The sequence below is a fragment of the Salminus brasiliensis genome, chromosome 14, assembly GCF_030463535.1.
Source record: "Salminus brasiliensis chromosome 14, fSalBra1.hap2, whole genome shotgun sequence".
Taxonomy (NCBI): Eukaryota; Metazoa; Chordata; class Actinopteri; order Characiformes; family Bryconidae; genus Salminus; species Salminus brasiliensis.
In genome coordinates this window covers 33,433,613-33,456,516 of record NC_132891.1, presented here as the reverse complement: position 1 = coordinate 33,456,516, position 22,904 = coordinate 33,433,613, and the positions used below count along the sequence as shown (strand labels likewise).

General features: G+C 44.2%; 2 protein-coding genes and 1 non-coding gene across 3 annotated transcripts in view; all 3 read right to left on the bottom strand.

Annotated features, from left to right (window-relative positions):
• The window catches only part of utrn (utrophin), a 266,197-nt gene extending 253,033 nt beyond the window's left edge, over positions 1 to 13,164 (bottom strand). The window contains exons 1-2 of the mRNA XM_072696066.1: positions 12,816 to 13,164; positions 7,755 to 7,887 (exon numbers count right to left, since the gene is read on the bottom strand). Of these exons, the coding sequence (XP_072552167.1) occupies positions 7,755 to 7,830 (76 nt within the window). The 5' untranslated portion in view covers positions 7,831 to 7,887; positions 12,816 to 13,164. The remainder of the gene's footprint in view (positions 1 to 7,754; positions 7,888 to 12,815) is intronic.
• A 1,969-nt stretch (positions 13,165 to 15,133) lies between these two features.
• trnal-uaa (transfer RNA leucine (anticodon UAA)) lies at positions 15,134 to 15,216 on the bottom strand. The gene has a single exon. It is a non-coding gene; the product is annotated as a tRNA-Leu (tRNA).
• A 5,466-nt stretch (positions 15,217 to 20,682) lies between these two features.
• psmb11b (proteasome 20S subunit beta 11b) lies at positions 20,683 to 21,936 on the bottom strand. The gene has a single exon (XM_072696065.1). It carries the CDS (start codon positions 21,934 to 21,936, stop codon positions 20,728 to 20,730), a length of 1,209 nt encoding a protein of 402 aa, XP_072552166.1. The 3' UTR covers positions 20,683 to 20,727.
• Positions 21,937 to 22,904: the final 968 nt, after the last annotated feature.

The window sequence follows — 22,904 nt, the reverse complement described above, 5'->3', positions numbered from 1 at the left end:
GAGTATGTGAGAGAGAGAGTAAGAGAGAGTATGTGAGAGAGAGAGTAAGAGTGAGTATGTGAGAGAGAGAGTAAGAGTGAGTATGTGAGAGAGAGAGTGAGTATGACTGTGAGAGAGAGAGTGAGTATGACTGTGAGAGAGAGAGAGTGTAAGAGAGAGTATGTGAGAGAAAGAGTGAGAGTGAGTATGTGAGAGAGAGTAAGAGTGAGTATGTGCGAGAGAGAGTGAGTATGACTGTGAGAGAGAGAGTGAGAGTGAGTATGTGAGAGAGAGTAAGAGTGAGTATGTGCGAGAGAGAGTGAGTATGACTGTGAGAGAGAGAGTGAGAGTGAGTATGTGAGAGAGAGTAAGAGAGAGTGTGTGCGAGAGAGAGTGAGTATGACTGTGAGAGAGAGAGTGTAAGAGAGAGTGTGTAAGATATGTGAGAGAGAGAGTATGAGAGAGTGTGTGAGATATGTGAGAGAGAGAGTATGAGAGAGTGTGTGAGATATGTGAGAGAGAGAGTATGAGAGAGTGTGTGAGATATGTGAGAGAGAGAGTATGAGAGATGTGTGAGAGAGTGAGAGCGAGTATGTGTGTGTGAGAGAGAGAGTATTTGAGAGAGAGTGAGTATGTGTGTGAGAGAGAGAGAGAGAGAGAGAGAGAGAGAGAGAGAGAGTGTGTGATGTAACAGTTTTGGGGTTTTGGAATCGGCCTGTTTTTCAGATCTGTTTCGGTCTAATTCTGCCAATCCTGTAAATCCTCAAATCACATCTGCTCATAGCCGATCTCAATTCTGACCAATCACATGGTAAAACGTCCAGAACTGCACTTTATAACACACACACACACACACACACACACACACACACACACACACACACACACACACACACAAGTTTATGTGGACATAGACTTTCCCTTTCACTCCGCAAGTCAGTCCTGTCACCACACCCTCCTCAGATATTTACACTCTTTCTCATATACACACACACACACACACACACACACACACATCCCATCTCTCTCTCTGTCGCACACACACCAGCTGCGCCAGTACTGACACCACTCAATACGCTACTTATTTTACTTTTTTTTTATTAAAATTTAGGACAAATTACTTTTGTTTTTAGTATAAAAACTAAATAAAATAAAAAATAAAAAAAGGTTTTAATTTTTATCCAATCAGAACAGTCAGATCTAAAGACACTGTGTATAACACTGCCACCTAGTGGTCTGGGTTTAAACACAACACTAAATGAACCCCTGTCTGCCACCGATCTGTACTTTAATCTGAACTATTCATTAATAATCAATACTGTGTTTGAGAATCGATACACTGTTGCACAGCGTAACGTAGTATACCTCTATTCACCCCTTACTGCTCACGTTTAGAGCGTGACCTCTCTGACCTTCTGATCTTTAGTCCTGCGATTTCTGCTGCGTCTTACACCGTCCTGGACTTTAGAGGACATTGGGACATTGAAATATGGGCAGTGATCAACTCTGAGGGTCTCTGAGGGTCTCTGAGGGTCTGCTCCCACCTGGCATTAGCATGTGTTTGGTATTCGGACAGTATCTGAATCCACCTTGCCTGGATGCTGTTTACACCTGGTCATCTAAACACGTCCCAGGTGGGCCCAGAGGACATCAGAGTCTGCATCCGCATAAATAACAAGCATGGTCCCCCCTGAAGGGTCCGGTGGAGTAAGGCGACGTCACTATGACCAGAGGATCGCTAGGCCCAATCCCGGCCATGCTGCTACAGCTGGCCTGGCTCTCTCTAGGGTGGGTAGATGGCACTTGCTCCCCACAGCACTCCACTGCTACGCTGGCTAGCAGCAGGGCCGGGATTCGGAATAGTGGCCCTCTGGTCAGAGTGACGGCGCCTTTTTCTGCTGGACCAATCCGGGCCCATTCCCGAGACGCATGTTCATGCCAGGTGTAAACCATACTGAGCCATAATGAGAAATAGGTTAGTGTGTGTGTGTGTGTGTGTGTGTGTGTGTGTGTGTGTGTGTGTGTGTGTGTTCTAGAAATTACATCAAAGCCTTCCAGGTGATTAGACTGAATCTACTCACTGCATTTTCACACACACACACACACAATCAAGAATGTGCGTTTAATTCATTCATTCATTCATTCACACACACACACACACACACACACACACACACACACACACACACTATTGTTTACTGGTCGGGTGAATGCCATGCAATCCTCAAAAAGAGTGTCGTCTAAACCATTAGACAGACAACAGGAAACACACACACACACACACACACACACACACACACACAGTATCTGAAGATGTGTGTGTGTGTGTGTGTGTAACCAGATCAGCTTGAATGTAACTCTTTATGGGATCAGCTTTTCCATTGTTCAAGGTTTCAAATAACACACACACACACACACACACACACACACACACACACACACACACACACACACACCCATTTCTGAAGAACAATAAGGGGCAGCTCGGCTCAGTCCATGCAGTCACACTCTGTTAACAGCACCGCCGCAGGGTGGGTGACCTCTGCCCTTTACCTAGAACGCTCAGCAGGTGGTCAAGCAGGTAGAACAGGGGTTAAAAGGTGAAGAACAGCGGCCCATTTCCACCGAAGAGCAAAACCCAGCCCACGTCTCTCCACCAATTATTATCTTCATTTCTGGGAGGGGGGGGGGGTAAATAAATCAATCAATCAATCAATCAATCAATCAATCAATCAATGGGCCAATTTCAGCACAGGGGGAACTAACTGACGGAGCTGGAGACACTGGAGATGGAGAGACGGAGAGTGTAGGGGAGGGGAACGAGGGGCAAATGGGCTGGGGGTGGGCGGAGCTACACATCATACTGCAACCAGCCAGCAGAGGCGCTATATCCCACTATACTACGGATTATCTGAACGTTTAGCTTTGTAAATTCGGCCTAGAGACTTGGCCGTTGTGGGTTGTGGGTGGACATAGTCCATGCCTCCGGCCTCATCGGCGTCTCTTAATTTGTTGGTGTTATAGCCGAATGTGCAGAGGATGCTGGGTAATGTATTCTCCAAGTGCTCTAATTTGTCGCTGCTAATTTGACTGCTAAACAAACTGGCTGCTTTGCCAGGGCACAGTGGAAAATAAACCAGGCCAAACCCAAGCTCCGTGCAGGTCCCCACACACACACACACACACACACACACACACACACACACACACACACACACACACACACACACACACACACACACACACAGGAGGACAGACAGCTTGCAGAGCTCTGGCCAAGTGTTATATAAGCAGAGCTGTGGGCCATTGTAAAAGTGTACCAGCTTCAGCCTGGCTTTGTGCCTTACAGTAGAGCCTGACCTGAGACCTGCCTGTAGTACAACCACCACAGAGCCTCAACACCAGACTCATTGATGAACTCGGAGCTTTAGAAGGTGCCTAGAATCTCTAACTGCGGTTATCTAGCGCTAGCTGAATAACGAGGAGCATGGAGGTGAAGAACCGTGAACCTCAAACACTGAAGAACCACCTCCAGCAGAACGTCCAGAACAGAACTGGGAGAACAGGAACCCCAATCCCAGAACCCCAAAACTGTGGTTCAGTCTTGACTCGTTACATTTACACGTGCAAAATACACACAAACCCCGCCCACTAGAGAAAGCTCTAGCGTCTTCAGGAGAGGCTGGTGGTGTTGATACTGGAGCCTCCAGACTCTGCTAGTTATGGGAATACGGCTTCCTACGGGAACCAGGCCTGGAGACCACAGCTTTTCCTGCGCCAGCGTCCGCAGATGAGGAGCTCGAACTCGGCACCCAACGACGCGAAAGCCGGGGGACACGCACTAGGCTAAAAGCTAACCGGCTACAATCTCTTTAGCTTGCTAACAGCACATCGCGCTGAGAGGACACAGTGAGAGGACAGCAGCACTATCCGGTACGAATAATGACAGTGGTTTTGGTACAGTGTTAAAACTACACTATACTAATATGTAGCGTTCTGTGAGTCATCACAGCGATGAAAACCAGCCAATTAGAGCAGAGCTAATTGTTCTTCTCCAAAAGTCAGCGGGTTTTATTCCGAGGTAAAATAACAGGGTGGTAAATAGTCTTGTTAGACAATAGCAGAGCATTTTACACCCTAAATAAAGTCACACACTTCGTTCCCCATCTTCCCTAAACCCTGAACGATGCTCATCGCTATCTTACACCCCGCCAACGGTCTCTTTTCACGCTTTCCGTCTGCGTTGTTTAAATAGCAACACTGCTAGCGAATATATGTACACTGATGGGCGCGGTGGTCTCGAAATGAGGGGTGTTCAGGTCAGTTTCTGGAGTATCGCTGTGTATCTCTGCAACGGAAAACACAGGAGGAGCTCCACTGACTATAAAAACAGCCTGGGCAGACGTTCGTCAGCAGTCAGACGTTCGTTCGTTGCTGTCTCGGCAGTGAAGTGTCATCACAGGCGCGTGCAGCCCAATGCTCGTACACCCCCCCACGCTTTACACCACTGATATAGCAACCCGCCAAGGTCAGACGGACCACACCTGGCTCTTAAAGGGAAGGTGAGAGACGCACTGATTTATTATTTCACGTTATGCCCAAAAAAAAAAACACCCCTGAAAAAAAAAACCCCTGATTAATTAAGAGACTTCGTACATGACTTTTGCTGTTGCTACGATAGCAAAGACACACTGATGCTTCCTAAATCAAGCTTGGCGGTTCGCCAAAAGATCGCTAAACGAGGGCCCTTACTATTTATACGTTAAACTACAGCGTGAATCCTTTCCTAAATGCATTCTTTGGCACCTTTAATAGAAAACCTCATGAGCAAATAACGTAGCTACTGCACTGGCCGTGTTAGCGGTGCGACTGAGGCTGGTTTCCTAAAGCCAGCCACAGCCCGAATCCCGCTGACTGAAACTCCGCTACAGGCTGCAGGTTTGATTTGGGCCGATCTGTTTTATTGTACTCGGACCTTTTCTGTCCTGTCCGATTACATGGATCTGATACATGGAAAAAACGGGGAGGGAAGAAGAAGAAGAAGAAGAGTGTGTGAATGCTTAAGTGTGTGTGTTTTGAGGGGGGGGGGGTATGGGTGACATCAGAGAACTGACTTTTACACACACCCCATTCTATCCCAGCTCCAGCTGTGAAAATACCTCCTCTCACTCATTCTCACACACACACACACACACACACACACACACACACTTTTCCTATTGCTCATGTTACTGAGCTATACTTTATCCGACTGCTGGGATTTTTCCCTCTTTAGTCTTTAATGCCTAGAAAGCACTTTCACCAGTGGGTGAACACACACACACACACACACACACACACACACACACACACACACACACACACACACACAATTATCCCCCCCAATTAGAGAGATCCCCTCAGACTGGTGGATAAATTAAGTACCCAGCCTGAGCGAGAGCGAGAGAGAGAGCAAGAGAGAGAGCAAGAGAGAGAGAGCGAGAGACCCACACAGACACATGGCGCCAAACCCAAGAAAACTTTACTTTTGACTGTTGCTAGGCAACCAGAATCTAGCAAAAAATAAAGGCATTGTGGCATGGCCGAGCTTTAAAAAAAAAAAAAAAAAAAAAAAAAAAAAGAAAAACACACACACAACGCTGTAAATCCAGATCCGCAGAGGAATTCCAGCTTCAGGAACGCTGTGGCATTCCCGACAGGCAGACAGGGGGAGAATGAGCCCGCCCTGCGAGAGGCCCCAGTCTGAAAAACACCGCTGCAAATAACACTGTGCAGAAAACTGCGGCGGACTCTGCATTCTTACCTAAAAGCAGGTACCAGCATTCACTGCAGCCTTTCACACGTCAGTGTGGACCCAGGCCGGCAACCTCCACTGCTTCTCTACTGGAGCGGTCAGGGAATACCACTCCTGTCTCTCAGCAGTGAGAGAGTTTCTACTGCAGAAGCTCCAGATCTCACCAGAACAGATAAAGCAGGTGAACATTAATCCAGTAAAGAGGAGAAACTAGAGCTTCTCATTCTGAAAGTGGTGAGATCTTGTCGGCGAGCTAGTCTGAAGAACAGAGCTCGGTTCCTCCAGGGTTCTGGTCCTGGACACCACCCAGTCCAGCCAGCACAGCGTGGAGGATGTGTTCACCTCCAGCAGCAGCAGCAGCAGCAGCAGCAGCAGCTCACCTGATTTACCATCAAACCAGGCGTTGATCTGAGGAGAACTCTAAATAATACTAGACTCCATGAGGAGAACTTCTCTAGTGGAGATGTTCTGATAATGAACACAGTGATGGAGAACCACAGGAACGCTACCTTTTCTAAAATGTCGTATGTATGCATGTTTGTATGTGTCTCTATCCAGGACCTGTGGCCTAAAAGGGAAAGTGGAGCATGCCATCATCATTTCCCCAGTTCACGCCTTCAGCTTCCTGCTCTCCGAGTTTCTGTGCAGCTTCTGTGCTGGTTCTACGTCTCGGCCTGCTGTGGTCTTCCTCATTCCTTCTCCATTCACTCAGATCTACTTTCCCCTGCCGCCATTCCTTCCTGCTGAGTGGCTGTGTGGCTGCCCACGAGCAGATCCTGCACATGGGACAGACTGCGCACACATACACACGCCCACCCACGCCTCACCTTTAGGCCATACGGGGTCAGTTGTCCACACCCAGTTTCCTAGACCACAGACTCGGGTTATAACTAAGACTAGCCCAAACTGATTAGTGCATACAGGGCTAGTGTCCTAGAGCCGGGTTACACCTACCCCTAGACCAAACTGAGGAGCACTCAGAGAGACTGTTTCCTGGAGCCTGGTTTAACCTAAACCTAAACTGCTTAGTACATATAGGGCCTGTGTTCTAGGCCCAGGTTAAACCTAAGCCTAGACCTAACTGATGAGTACATGCAATGCCAGTTACCTAAACCCAGTTTCCTAGACCATAGACCAAAGCCTAGACCAAACAGAGTAATACATATAGGGCTGGTGTTCTAGACCCAGGTTAAACCTAAGCCTAGACATAACTGCTTTCTACATATAGGGCCTGTGTTTTAGGCCCAGGTTAAACTTAAGCCTAGACCAAACTGCTTAGTACATATAGGGCCTGTGTTCTAGATCTAGGTTAAACCTAAGCCTAGACCAAACTGCTTAGTACAAATAGGGCCTGTATTCTAGGCCCAGATTAAACCTAAGCCTAGACCAAACTGCTTAGTACATATAGGGACTGTGTTCTAGACCTAGGTAAACCTAAGCTTAGAACTAACTGCTTAGTACAAATAGGGCCCGTGTTCTAGACCCAGATTAAACCTAAGCCTAGACCAAACTGCTTTGTACACATAGGGCCTGTATTCTAGACCCAGATTAAACCTAAGCCTAGACCACACTGCTTTGTACACATAGGGCCTGTATTCTAGGCCCAGGTTAAACCTAATCCTAGACCAAATTGGGAAGTATACTTAGAGCCAGTTTACTGGACCGAGCTTAAACCTAAGCCTGGATCAAACGAGTAGTACATACAGAGCCAGTTTTCTAGAACCAGGACTGACTTTAGATCAGTGTTAACAATCAAAAGGCTGCTTTCCTTCCCTTCCCCAAGGCAAGGCCTGGGAAACACAGACCAGATCTGAAGTCCAGTCCATCGGCCGAGACACTCTTGCCGCCTGAAGGTCGCTTCTTTGGCTTTGGAGCTCTGGACCCCACGCATCTGACACATCCACCATGCCATGGAACTGCACAAAGGCCAAATCCTCACACCCTCACCCTGAAACCACCCAGATTTTAAGCTCACACTCACCTGATCGCCACCTGATGATATCACTGAACTCATTGTTGCCCTCAGCTGTGTCCACAGATGACCCCAGGCTGGCCATGTTCAGAAGCAGCGGATGTGGCGATCACTTTCCAGGGTCTGTCTTCAGGGTTAGATCCTGCAAAAACAAACAAACAAACAAACAAACAAACAAACATCATTGTGGTTCATGGGCGGTTTCCTCCAGTCGAACCCCTCCAAACCAGCTCATATCAGGGTCTGAGGGTATTTGGTGTGAAATTTGGTCAGTTGGAATAGACGGACGGACGGACAAATAAATAAATAAATAAATTAATTAATTAATTAGTTAAATAAATAAATAAATAAAATTTTGCAAAAAACGGACTAATAATGTTCTCACTGTACGAAACCTACCCCACCCCCTTCTCCCAAATCTTAAACCAGCCCATAACCTCCAAATTCCCCCTGACGACACCGTTGCACATAACTTCAACCACAACAGAATGCACCCTCCCCCTCCACCCACCACCACGCAGCCCCCCCTCCCCCCAGTTCCAGTGAATCTCTTTGCTTTAGCCCACCCTCCTCTTCTCCAGTCCAAACTTGCTGGCTTTCATTAGCATGATCTGCCTGCTGATGCTAGAGCCTTAGGTTGCATTGCAACTGGAGCGAACAACAAGACCCTCGGGGCGAATAGCTGACAGTGGCTTCACCCATGCCTGAACACACGCTAATCAGCGCTGGAGAGGCCGGGGTGTGAAACCAGCACCTCGCGCTGTGTTTGGATCTTCGGAGATTAGGTAGTAGGGATGAAACGTCAGGTCAGGTCCAGCCAGGCCTCGTGGACGTTGAAATGGACTGACATCTGATATTGCGACAAAGGAGTTCTGGAGATGGTGCAGGAAACCTGGATCTGGAACCTGCATTAGATGTGCTTATCTCTAATTTGGTCGCTATAGTAAACCAGAGAGACCACCTTCTACCAATCTTCAGAGCCTGTGCACCGTGTAATTTATCCCAAACCTGGACCACAAGACTACAACCTCTTTCTTAATTAGTGGGCAACGGGACTACGGCACTTTTGGAGCATGGCTGACATCAGCAGAACTTCTACACCTAAAGGGGGCTCCTAAAGCAACACTACTGTACAGAACGATGACCACTCCAAGAACCATTGGGACGTCTTTGACCCCACATGAGGATTTACACTTGGTTGTCCAATGCATCTACAGTCAATCAGACCGAAATTGGACAGAATATGCAAATTCGCTCATTACTCTGCAATTGTTCCTGGTGTTTGGGTCGTACAGGGAGGGGTTCTGGTTGTCTGAGATCAGACCACCTCCTGAAGTGGTTTGAGGGATTGGATTTGGATCTGGTTTAAATGAGTAATGTGGTTCGGCCTTATCCAGATAAAACCCCCAACTACTCAAGATGCATGAAGTGACCAGGTCTAAACGGGGTCTTTGTCCAATTACATGGTTCTCCTCCATCATGGGAGGTCAATTCTAGTGTCATTACGGATCACATAACTCACAGTTCGGAACATTTTTCAGATCAGCAAGAAAGAAAAAAGGGAGTTATATGTAAGATTTGTTTCTGTTAGAGACTTTTATTTTGACACAGACTGTTTTTTTGGTTTATATTAGTTACAAGACAGTCTAATCAACCATGTGGCTTCCATTAAGAACCCATATGCTAATTCAGCCAGCAAACATCTGACCTCCATTTCTTTTCTAAGCTCAAACTGAGCAGTCCACTCCTTCAAAAGGGTGATGTTTGGGTTCAGACTTCTTAAGCCAAGCTTTGGTGAGGTATCGGACGGATCCCACACTACTTATTTTGACAATTTGTTTGTATTAGAGACTTTTATTTTGACACGCTCTGTTCATCTGTATTAGAGACTTATTTTGACAGTCTGTTCGTTTGTATTAGACTTTTATTATGACAGTCTGTGATTAAGACTTATTACGACACACTGATTGTTTGTAGTAGTGACTTATTTTAACAGCCCGTTCCTTAGTATTAGAGACATTTATTTTGACAGTCTGTGAGCAAGACTTTTATTATGACACAGCCGGATTGTTTTAGTGACATATTTAAACTTGTATTCATATATAACTTATTTTATTCATATATATATATATATATATATATATATATATATATATATATATATATATATATATATATATAAAACTTTTTTTATATACAAGTATGTTTATTTGTATTACTTATTTTGACAGTTTGTATCAGACCTTTATTTTGACACAGTCTGTTCATTTATATTAGCAACTTAATTTGACATTGTTAAACTTTTATTTTGACACAATCTGTGTATTTGCATTAAAGACTTAATTTGACAGTGTTCATTTGTATTAGACTTTTATTATGACACAGCCTGATTGTATTAGTGACATATTTAAACTATATATATATATATATATATATATACACACACACACACACACACACACACACACACACGTCTGTTCTTTTGCATTAGACTTATTTTGACAGTCAGTTGGTATCAGACCTTTATTTTGACACAGTCTGTTAATTTATATTAGCGACTTAATTTGAGATTGTTAGCATTAGACTTTTATTTTGACACAATCTGTGTATTTGCATTAAAGACTTAATTTGACAGTGTTCATTTGTATTAGACTTTTATTTTGACACAGCCTGATTGTATTAGTGACATATTTAAACTTTTATTTATATATACATATATTTATATACAAGGCTGTTCTTTTGCATTCGAATTTTTTGTAATTTTGACAGTCAGTTGGTATCAGACCTTTATTTTGACACAGTCTGTTAATTTATATTAGCAACTTAATTTGAGATTGTTAGCATTAGAGACTTTTATTTTGCCACGATCTGCTCATTTGCATTAAAGACTTAATTTGAGAGCCTGTTCCTTCGTATTAGAGACTTTTATTTAGACAGTGTTTTTGATTCAGACTTTTATTTTGACAGTCTGTTCGTTTGTATTAGTGATTTATTTTGGACAGAAAAAAAAAACGCAGATGCACAAAGCGGGTCAGGTGTGAAGCGCTGTTGTTAACCACGGGGTGCGACAGCAATTTCCCCCCATAGAGGAAAAACTGACCCTAATATGGGCACGATGCCAATGCCACATGCAGGTCCTGTCACACATGTGCACGAATGTAGAGTTAGGGGTCTTACTGGTGTAGACTGGTGGGCTTGCCCAGCCACAGGATCGAACCCTAGCCCCCCACAGGTGGTGGTGTTGTCCACTATGCTGCACGCGCTACAGTATCACCACTACTGTAACACTACTGTTATTAACATGTGACCCCAGCCTTCAGTCCAGATCTTTAAGGACATCGTTCACACGCCACCCCTGATCTGTTACCACTGCGGCCCGAGCTCTCACACAGGACAGGAGGACGGAAGTCGAGCGGTTTTATAAACAATCTGATGAAGCTGAAGACCAGCAGGCCCTACAGGATCTACAGGTCATTGATCTGACCCCTACTGCTTTTCTGAGCGGCCCACTCCTTCGAAAAGGTGAAAGTCTGGGTCCTTAGGCCAAGCTCAGGGGAGGTGTCAAACTGCTCCCACGGTGCCGGAGGCCCTGGTGAGGTCAATAATCAATAATCAAGAGTCCACCGGAAGAAAAGCCACGGCAGATAGGGAGGTATGTGGACCGGCTGAAGGATTCGGCTGACGCGGTGAACCCCCAGAACGCCCCACTATTTCAGTTCCTGCACGTTCCTCGTGAAAGCACCACAGCAGCCGTGCAGCTGGAGGTCTGAGTAGCTGACTGGCACGTTCCTCTGAGGTGGGGAGAAGCTTTTGGGGCTTTACTGGAGGCCACAAGGTTGGTCAGATTGTCCTGTAGATCATGTGGGGCCTGGAGATGCCGTCATCTAAGGCCTTTGGCCACAACGGTCTTGTAAGGAACCTGCAGGGAAATGGTGCAGAGTGGGGGAACCCAGGGCGGCACGGCTTAACCTGGGGAACCCAGGGCGGCACGGTTTTACGTGGGGAACCCAGGGCGGCACGGTTTTACGTGGGGAACCCAGGGCGGCACGGTTTTACGTGGGGAACCCAGGGCGGCACGGTTTTAGTGGGAGAACCCAGGGCGGCACGGTTTACCCTTGGGAACCCAGGACGGCACGGTTTAACCTGGGGAACCCAGGGCGGCACGGTTTTAGTGGGAGAACCCAAGGCGGCACGGTTTAACCTGGGGAACCCAGGGCGGCACGGTTTACCCTGGGGAACCCAGGATGGCATGGTTTTAGTGGGAGAACCCAGGGCGGCACGGTTTTACGTGGGGAACCCAGGGCGGCACGGTTTTAGTGGGAGAACCCAGGGCGGCACGGTTTACCCTTGGGAACCCAGGACGGCACGGTTTACCCTTGGGAACCCAGGACGGCACGGTTTAACCTGGGGAACCCAGGGCGGCACGGTTTTAGTGGGAGAACCCAGGGCGGCACGGTTTACCCTGGGGAACCCAGGGCGGCACGGTTTACCCTGGGGAACCCAGGGCGGCACGGTTTACCCTGGGGAACCCAGGGCGGCACGGTTTACCCTGGGGAACCCAGGGCGGCACGGTTTTAGTGGGAGAACCCAGGGCGGCACGGTTTACCCTTGGGAACCCAGGACGGCACGGTTTAACCTGGGGAACCCAGGGCGGCACGGTTTTAGTGGGAGAACCCAGGGCGGCACGGTTTACCCTGGGGAACCCAGGGCGGCACGGTTTACCCTGGGGAACCCAGGGTGGCACGGTTTACCCTGGGGAACCCAGGGCGGCACGGTTTACCCTGGGGAACCCAGGGTGGCAGTTGGTTTAGTAGAGAGCCAAAGTCAGCAGAGTTTAATGGAGAACCTGGGTCAACAGTGTTTGATGGAAACCGCCAATATGTAACTTAATGACTAGAAAGAGGGCCTGGGAGCCTCCATTCCCTCGTGCTCGTGAGTTTAACTTCCATTATTGATTAAAACTAAAACAGATTCATGAAGTTTTACCATTTTTATTTACTTTAAAGAAAATGAGGCGACGACCAAACCCACCCAACCCAACCCAACCCGTCCCGTCCCGTCCACCCTTACCTTCACTGCTGCGACCCCCACTCCCCACGCTGAGTGTCCCGGACGCCCCCGCAGCCTCAGCAGCTCACCGTGAGAGCAGCAGCAGCAGATCCTGAGATGTTTGAGCTCATGTTAAGTTTGTTGTGGTTGATCTGAGGCCATTTCCATTCCCACAGATCCGGGACTCACCGAGCTGCTCCCTCCTGCTCCACGTCTGGCATTCAGGGCTTTTTCAAAGCTCTGGGAGGAGGAGGAGCACAACCCGCTCCACGACTGAGGAGGGATCTCCAGCCCAGTGTGGAGGAGAGCAGAGCAGAGGAGAGGAGAAGCGTCAGGATCCGCGAGACGCTTCTGAAACTTGTGTGTGTGCTGAACTTTGTTCCCAGTGTAACTCTTCTCCACCTCCTCCTCCTCCACCCCCCGCCCCCCGGCTCCACGCGCCGCCCACTGCAACAACAGAGAAGAAAAAGAACTGGAAACATGGCGCGCGCGCTTCGTCACGTGACCGCGCATGCCGGGGCTCCAGCGGCGCTGCTCCGCGTCCATGCGCGCTCCCGTTCTCACTCATTCATAAGATGCAGCGAGTTCAGTATTAAAGCTTCAAATCAGCGTCATTAATTAATTTATTGATTTTTTTATTTATTAATAGTTTGTAGAAAACTGAGGAAAATGTATTTATTTCATCGATATTTATTTTTTTTTTCAGATAAAAAGGCTCTTTTCACTATGCAGTGGTATTAATAATGTTTGTTTTCCAAACGTTTATATATATTTTTATTTTATATTATTAATTTTATTTATACTTTGTGAAAACAATTTTTTTGTTGAATCGATTCAGTTGTTTTTAATTAATTGTTTATAATTATTTATCCATGTTTAGAAAATGATAAATACATGTTTAAATAAAACTATTCATCTATTCTAAATATTGCTTTATTATTATTTTAAACAAAATGTATTTATAATTTTTTTAATGTTTATACGCTCTGAAATATATACTACCGATACCACTACCTAGTAAAAATAGGTAAAAAAGGTACAAATCATTTAATTGAAATTAATTATTGAAAAACAAGTCAAATATATTCTCTATATATATATACATTAATTTAAAAAACATATTTCAATTTAGGTGATTTACATATACACATATATATATATATGTATATAATATTCTATAAATATATAAGTCCTTTCTGTAAAGTAGCCTATCATTTCACGAATGCTTCATGTAATAAATGAAGGAACACAGTTTTACTTATGTTTATTTGCAAAAACAAACATACAAGCACTGTCACAAATTGTTAATATTTATAGTTATATTTATATATATATATATATATATACTTACGACAATAGGTTTTTAGGTATGACATGATTAGCCATGTTTAATAGAACCAGGAACATGATGCAGGAGCTGGTGGTTATTATAAACATAATAATAAATAAATAATAATACACATAATAACACCTACAGTCTGAAAACACAGCTGAGGTCGTATATGTATACATATACATATAGACATTTTGTACACCCCTGGTCAAATGAGTACACTTCAACAACATTGTAATGCATCATTAGTGTTTATTTGCTTAATTTAACAGATTGTGGGAAAGGAAAACACAAAATATGCCATGATCAAAGAGTATGAAACATTTTACATCTTTACATTAGATACATTTATAATCTTAGACAAAATAATAGAGACTGTTCTGAAGATGTATAAAGTGTTTATACATTCAGGCACATACAGTTTACATGCTGAGCAGCCAGACTGGAGACTACAGGATGCATGTAATTCCAATAACCTACCAACAGGAGGCAGTGTGTCACCCTCAAATACACATACAAAGTCCATTACATGCAGAGAAATCCAGTTTAAGGCCAGTAACTGGTTTAAGGTGGTCCACGTTTGGTCTTTAATGGTCAAAAACTGTTGAAAAGCTGGTCATCTAGGAGGAAACCCAACTATATTAAAGAGAACACGTGGGCAGGGTTTATGGCCTGGCTCAAGAGGCTTAAACTGGGCAGGCTGGCTAGGTACACTAATGGACTAGGTAATGCTCTAGAGCAGCAGAATGCAGCTACCCATGTCTTTAATGTTTTAAGTGTGATAGTGTAGCTGGTCTACCAGTCTGCAGACCAGCCTGACCACAACAGTTGACCAGTATGACCAGCTTGGAGACGGCCAGCCATGCTGGTCATGCTGGTAGAGCAGCTCCAGCAAGCTGCAATGTAAACATACACTATACTGGTTAAGAGCTCTGCTTGTTAGTCAGTTTAGGCTGGGTTTTATTTTGAGATTAAAATTGATATTTTAAGATCAATAAAAGTGATCTACCAGGAGTGGGGTTCGAACCCACGCGGACATATGTCCATTGGATCTTAAGTCCAACGCCTTAACCACTCGGCCATCCTGGTAAAGGTGCACGGCTGTGGTATCCCAATGTGTTTTAAACGGGCCAGCATGTTCAAACACGGTCATTAAATTAAATCACAGTAATGAGATGATCATCGTCATTAGCCTCGCGCTTTCATCTCCAGGCGTGACGTTATAGCTGCGCTGCCTCCTTCGCGCGAGCGTGCGAAACTCTTGCGTACCTACAAAACGTAAAAAGTAAAGACACACTTCTTACGTCTGCAGTTATTACAAATATTTAATAATCCAACTTTTTAGTTTGGTAGTAGCCCACTAAAGCTATCTAACCAGCTTAAATACTTGCTAACCCACCTAAGCTAGCTACCCAGTTCGCTCGCGCTAGCAGCGCAGACATGCATGTGTATGGATTTCAAGCCCTTTTTGCTTGAAATGGTCGAAAACAAAATTAGGAAAATTAAATCGTTAAAAAGTTGTGATGCTTATTTACGTTAAATATTGGCCGATCAGAGAGGTTTAAAAATGCAAACATCCCAAACAAATATAAAAATAATATAAAAAAAATAATAATAAAGAAAACTATTAGAAATGCATCTTAATTTTAATTTTAATAGCGTTACCCACAAAATGTAGCGTAATGCCAAAAATATTTGATCCGTTTTTTCCGTACTTTTGTGCAGTTTCTGTTACGCGATTTTACCCCCAAGTCCCCATTGGCTAATACTGACCACTCACACTCAGCTCACCAATAGGATCAGCCAATAGCTTACGCCGGTGTCCGCTACTAGCCAATCCCAGCGCAGGAGGGGCGGGATCATCTGAAATACAGGCGGTAGTGAGGTTTGTTGGTGTGCATTTCAGCAAGGGCGTGAATAGCGAATGATAAATGAGTCTGTACTAACTGCAGCAAACGATTTTCTACCATATAACCGTATATATACATATATAAGCATATATACACTAAACAAGATATAAGATTCATTCATTCAGACAGCTAACTAAGTAGCCTAGAACACTAGCTAGCTATTAAATGAGAATATGGAGACATGAGTTTCAATAAAACTCTACTTTACATTTACACAGACCCCCATTTACACACACCTAGACCTTATAGTTCATAATAAAGTATAAGAAAGTTTGTAATATTAATGCAGTAAGCATAAGAAGCCTCCTAGTACATCACTGTACATTACATTAACCCAGACCCCCATTTACACACACCTAGACCTTATAGTTCATAATAAAGTATAAGAAAGTTTGTAATATTAATGCAGTAAGCATAAGAAGCCTCCTAGTACATCACTGTACATTACATTAACCCAGACACCCATTTACACACACCTAGACCTTATTCAGTTATATCAGAATCAGAATCAGAATCTCTTTATTTCACCAAGTATGTTACCCATACAAGGAATTTGTCTTGGTGAGAGCAACACGCATGACAAGTAACAAAGAAACACAGAACACAGTCTTAAACTAAAGGAAAATGACACTAAACAATAAATAGGGTAGGGGATAAATTAAAAAAAAAGTAGAAAGTACTAAAGGTAATAAAGGTAATAAAGAGCTGAAAAATATATTTACAGAAAAGAAAAGGACATCTGTACAGGTGTGCAAATAGTCATAGTGCAAAATAGGCAGAGTGCAAATATTAAGGCAGTAAGGAGAAGGAGACGTCTAAAACATCTCTGTAAACACCAGTTAAACATTACTGTACTTTACATTTACACAGACCCCCATTTACACACACTTAGATTTTATTAGTTCATATTAAAGTATAAGAAGTCTGTAATATTAAGGCAGTAAGGATAAGAAGCTGTCTAGAGACATCACTTTACATTACATTAACCCAGACCCCCATTTACACACACTTAGACCTTATTAGTTCATATTAAAGTATAAAAGCTTGTAATAATAATGCAATAAGGATAAGAAGCTGTCTAGAGACATCAGTTAAACATCACTGTACATTACATTAACCCAGACCCCACATTAGTTCATAATAAAGTATAAGAAGTCTGTAATATTAATGCAATAAGGATAAGAAGCTGTCTAGAGACATCAGTTAAACATCACATTACATTACATTAACCCAGACACCTATTTACACACACTTAGATCATATTAGTTCATAATAAAGTATAAGAAGTCTGTAATATTAAGGCAGTAAGGATAAGAAGCTGTCTAGAGACATCAGTTAAACATTACTGTACATTACATTAACCCAGACAGCCATTTACACACACTTTACACAGACCTTATAGTTCATAATAAAGTATAAGAAAGTTTGTAATATTAATGCAGTAAGCATAAGAAGCCTCCTAGTACATCACTGTACATTACATTAACCCAGACACCTATTTACACACACCTAGACCTTATTCAGTTATATGAGAATACAGTAAATCCAATATTAAGGCAGTAAGGGTGAAAAGCCGTCTAGAGAAATCTCCGTAAACACCAGTTAAACATCACTGTACATTACATTTACACAGACCCCCATTTACACACACTTTACACAGACCTTATTAGTTCATAATAAAGTGTAAGAAAGTTTGTAATATTAATGCAGTAAGCATAAGAAGCCTCCTAGTACATCACTGTACATTACATTAACCCAGACACCTATTTACACACACCTAGACCTTATTCAGTTATATGAGAATACAGTAAATCCAATATTAAGGCAGTAAGGGTGAAAAGCCGTCTAGAGACATCACAGTAAACATCAGTTAAACATTACTGTACATTACATTAACCCAGACCCCCATTTACACACACTTAGATCATATTAGTTCATATTAAAGTATAAGAAGTCTGTAATATTAAGGCAGTAAGGATAAGAAGCTGTCTAGAGACACCAGTTAAACATCACTGTACATTACATTAACCCAGACCCCCATTTACACACACTTTACACAGACCTTATTAGTTCATAATAAAGTGTAAGAAAGTTTGTAATATTAAGGCAGTAAGCATAAGAAGCTGTCTAGAGACATCACAGTAAACATCAGTTAAACATTACTGTACATTACATTAACCCAGACCCCCATTTACACACACCTAGACCTTATTCAGTTATATGAGAATACAGTAAGTACAATATTAAGGCAATAAGGAGAAGGAGCTGTCTAAAAAAATCTCTGTAAACACCATTTAAACATCACTGTACTTTACATTTACACAGACCCCCATTTACACACACCTAGACCTTATTAGTTCATAATAAAGTATAAGAAAGTTTGTAATATTAATGCAATAAGGATAAGAAGCCTCCTAGTACATCACTGTACTTTACATTAACCCAGACCCCCATTTACACACACCTAGACCTTATTCAGTTATATGAGAATACAGTAAGTACAATATTAAGGCAGTAAGGAGAAGGAGACGTCTAAAAACATCTCTGTAAACACCAGTTAAACATTACTGTACTTTACATTTACACAGACCCCCATTTACACACACTTAGATTTTATTAGTTCATATTAAAGTATAAGAAGTCTCAAATTAGAAAATCTGGGCCAATACGGCTCCATCTCATCTTACCTCTGTCTCTGCTAGACTGAGTGTAAAACACTCCCTCAGTGATGACATAGCGCCAGAGAGGAACCCTCCAGAAGCTGCCAGAACATTCCTATTGTTCTCTGATACCGCATGCGTAAATGACGTGCTGAGACTGTATCATGATAGCATGCCAAAATCAGAAACCTGTATTCTGGCATGCAGAACATATAAACGTAAACAGCGGTTGGTCACTGTGTCAGTCACTGAGTTTACTTTCACTAACTCCCAGCTTTGTTTTCTGAGGGCAGCTCCTCCCCTTCTGAGCTGAACGTCCACTGAGTACTGAGTGGAGGTTCGAGGCAAATCCAATCAGAATCGTACTGGTCCTCGGTTCCGATCCGGGAGGGCCGGAGTCCGGAGCAGTCTGGGAATTGTTTGGGGAGTCCTACTAAACCTGGGCATTAACAGACTAGTTGAACAAGGTCAGTTAAAGCAGAGAGGTCAACCTAACTGTGCTGGCCGCCAGCCCTCCAGGGCCTGGATTTGGAGAACCCTGTTCTACAGTGACTAGATTCCATGACTGAGACTTTGGATTTTTCAAGGATTTTTTAAGGATTTTCCTTAAAGAGCTGAAATCTGAATGTTGATTTATAATATTTTGAAAATTCTCCTAAAACTGAGGGTCTCGTATTGTAGTGGATTGACCTCTACACCAAAATGACCTTCAGAATATTGTAGTTCCACAATCGAACACTAGGTGGAAATATGTCCTCGGTTTTAGAAGTTTAGAAGTTAGAAGGAAAGACGAATTCATTTGGCTGTTCTTATGAATACATACATGATATGGACAAAAGTATTGGGACACCTGCTCATTCATTGTTTCTTCTTAAGTCAAGGGTCTTAGAAAAGAGCGTATCCTGCTTTTGTTGGAGTAACTGTCTCTACTGTCCAGGGAAGAAGGCCTTCTACTGGATTTTGGAGGAGGAGCATTGCTGTGAGGATTTGATTGCATTCAGTAACAAGAGAGTGAAATGTGAAATCAGGATGTTGGATGATGATCACCAACCCATATCATCCGAAACTCCCCAACTTATCCCATCATTCCAGCAAGCACAGTTCTTCCACTGCTCTACAGCTCAATGCTGGGGGGGTTTATACCCCTCTAGCCCACCCTGACACTATAACTGTTGTCATATACATATTATATTAATATAACTATGGACTTAACTATTAAAATATACCCTTCCAGATCCAATCAAATGGCAATGACCCTATAACCATTAAACGTTAAGCAAGCATGGTCATCTATTTGACCACATGACCTTACCAGACAAACATCCACGTTGTTCACGCAAACCAAACAAACACATAAATATGGAAATATGGCTGATGGTAGTTATTCATCTGTAGTGAGGATGGTGAATGTCCAAAGAAGGTTGTAATATAGGACCACGCTCAGACAGCAGCGAGGCCGGGTGTCTACAATGAGATTGGATTTCAGTCTGATTACCCGGAGACACATTTGACTACCCAGTGTTAATGCATGTGGCTGAAATCTTCAGTATCTTCAGGATACAATCCAGATACTATTTAGATGAACTGATCAGGTGTAAACAGGGTCTTTCATCTGTGATCCTAGATCGGATAGGTATCCGATTCAAGTTTTAGACACATAATACAGTTTAATGTGTAACGTTTGAAGTGCATTTCTCAGAAAACGAGAATCAGTGTAGAATCAGAATGTCAAGTTCTTGTATGTTGCGTAAATGTGAACAGTCAGATCGGATTGGATCGGATGAATTGACTGATCAGATTTGTAATGTGAACATAGGCTAATTGGCCTAAAAATGAATCTGAGCCTGTACTGATTAAACTGCATTTATTCAGCTTACAGGAGCGTACAAGAGAGGCAGACATTGTACAGGGCAGCCAATTAGAACAGAGGTCATTTACATATAACATAGCATATTACACCACACATGTTAAAAGCAGACCCCAATGTAACCCTACCCCAACTAAATCCATGATTATGTGGGTTACGATTCTTAACACAGCTGCTCATCTAGCCTGAGTCTCGTTGTCTCTGTCCCCCGTTTCCTCTCGTCCACCGTCCTCCTCTCCCTCTCTTTCTCTCTGTAATATTCCTCCTTAAGATCCTCTCTTTTCCTGCGTTTCCACCCCTTAGCAGTAACATGGTAGAGGTCCACGTTGTTGCCTGAGTAAGCGTCTCGATACGTGGCCCTGTAGACGGCTTCCCTAGCTATGGAGACAGCTTCGTCCACACTCAGGCCCCAGTGAATCCTCCCGTCCAGCATGGAGTAAGCGTACGGAGAACCAGAGCCCACAGAGAAGAGCTCCCCCTGCAGGCGGAGACCATCACTGCACACGTAGAAGAGCCTCGGACCAGACGGGTTTACTGCCTGTTGAACAGTTGTTCCACTGACTGCCACTGGTCGAGTATTTCCGTCAGACCCCTTGACTGCTTGTGAAGTGGTAGGTTGAGGACCCCCATCCATTGGTCTTTGATCTCCACTTGTCTCGGCCGCCCCACCTCGAGACTCATCCCCATCCCATCCACACAGAGTAGCAGCCACGCACAGCTCTGTGCCCTTGAACGGGTGCAGCATGTTGGACAGCAGCTTGGCAGCACCCGCCGTCGAGAGCCTCCTTCGGTACCGCAGCTGGTACAGCCGTAACTCCCGCGCCAGGATGCGCTTCCAAAGGGCGCAGTCGGCCGAGGTGCCTGAGGTGGTTCCCACCAGGTGGGAGTGGACAGGCAGGATCTTCTGGGCCGCCGGACAGGCCACCAGCCCAGAGCAACTGGAGCGGGAGTCGGCGGCGGCAATGACGCCGCCCTGGAAGACGAATCCCAGCGTGGTGGTGCCGTGACCCAGGTGGAACGGGGCGGGAACTGAGGGACAGATGGAGAGAGGGATGGGGGATCGGAGGGACTCTGAAAGTGTAGAGTGGTGGAGGTGATCGCCGGTGGTGGGATTTGTCCAGTCCGAGTTGAAGAAGGGTCGGACTTGACCGAACTCAACAGGGTTCTCCAGCAGGTATTCATGCACCGGCACATAAAATTCTATAGGGCTGGATGAAGTACTGCTCTTCTGAAGCAACCCTGAAACCGAATCTGCCCCGAATCCCCTTCCAGGCAAGCAAGGGGTCCCGTCCGGGAAAGACGAGGACAACAGTAGAGCATTCCGATGACCGAATGGGGTGTTGAGGAACCCGCAAACATCTTGCAAAGCCATATTCAAGCCGTATCGGTAATCTGCCTGATGTCTTCACACAGGGATGTTCTCCATCTGCTCAAATAGGAAAGTACTGAATCTGTTCAGCAGTTGTATTCAGGAATGAGTCCAACATACCATCATTCCTCAACCTGCATTATGAAATATAAATATCTTCAATGTTCTATATATAGAAAAGAGGTTGAAAAGTTGCTTGTGGTTTGCAATCCTGCTTGGCCTGGGTGTCCTACCTGTGTGAGTGTGAGGCCTTTTATAAAGTTGTCAGACCTGTACACCGCGTGTCATGCTTTAGTGCCATGATACGCTTCAGATTTGCTTGAACACACAGCACGCTTCCTCAGTGAAGCCAGGTGAAGGACGCGGTTTAAAGCTGAGGCAGGGTGTTTCCTCATGAAACTGCAGAGTTCTGCACTCTGTACTAGTGCTGAAATAGAACAACAGGAACATTCGTGTGTCTAAAACTACAGTAGCACTGAGCTGAGCACTGAGACGCCATACTGCATCCGGTTAAGCGTGCAAAGACTGCACACTATTAACTGTAACACACAGGCATGCAAATAAGCTGGTTGACCGGTTTAGATCTTAACCACGAATGCTATGTTTCTCTAAGCTAGACAACCAGGAGAAACAAGCTTGTTGACCAGCATAACCAGTATGACCACATAGTTGGACTAGCATGACCACACTGGTTGACAGGCATGACCGAGGTAGTTGACCAGCATGGCCATACTAATGCATCCAGTACTGACCACACTGATGTCTATCTGTCTGTCTGTCTATCTGTCAATCTATCTCTCTGTCTGTCTGTCTATATATCTGTCTATCTCTTTATCTGTCTATCAACTGTCTATCTATATATCTGTCTGTCTGTCTATCAACTGTCTATCTATATATCTGTCTGTCTGTCTTTCTGTTTATCTGTATGTATGTCTATCTGTTTATCTCTTTATCTGTTTGTCTATATATCT

Coding starts and splice junctions, on each gene's coding strand:
- psmb11b (XM_072696065.1), bottom strand. CDS start 21,936: ATGGCTTTGCAAGATGTTTGCGGGTTCCTCAACACCCCATTCGGTCAT.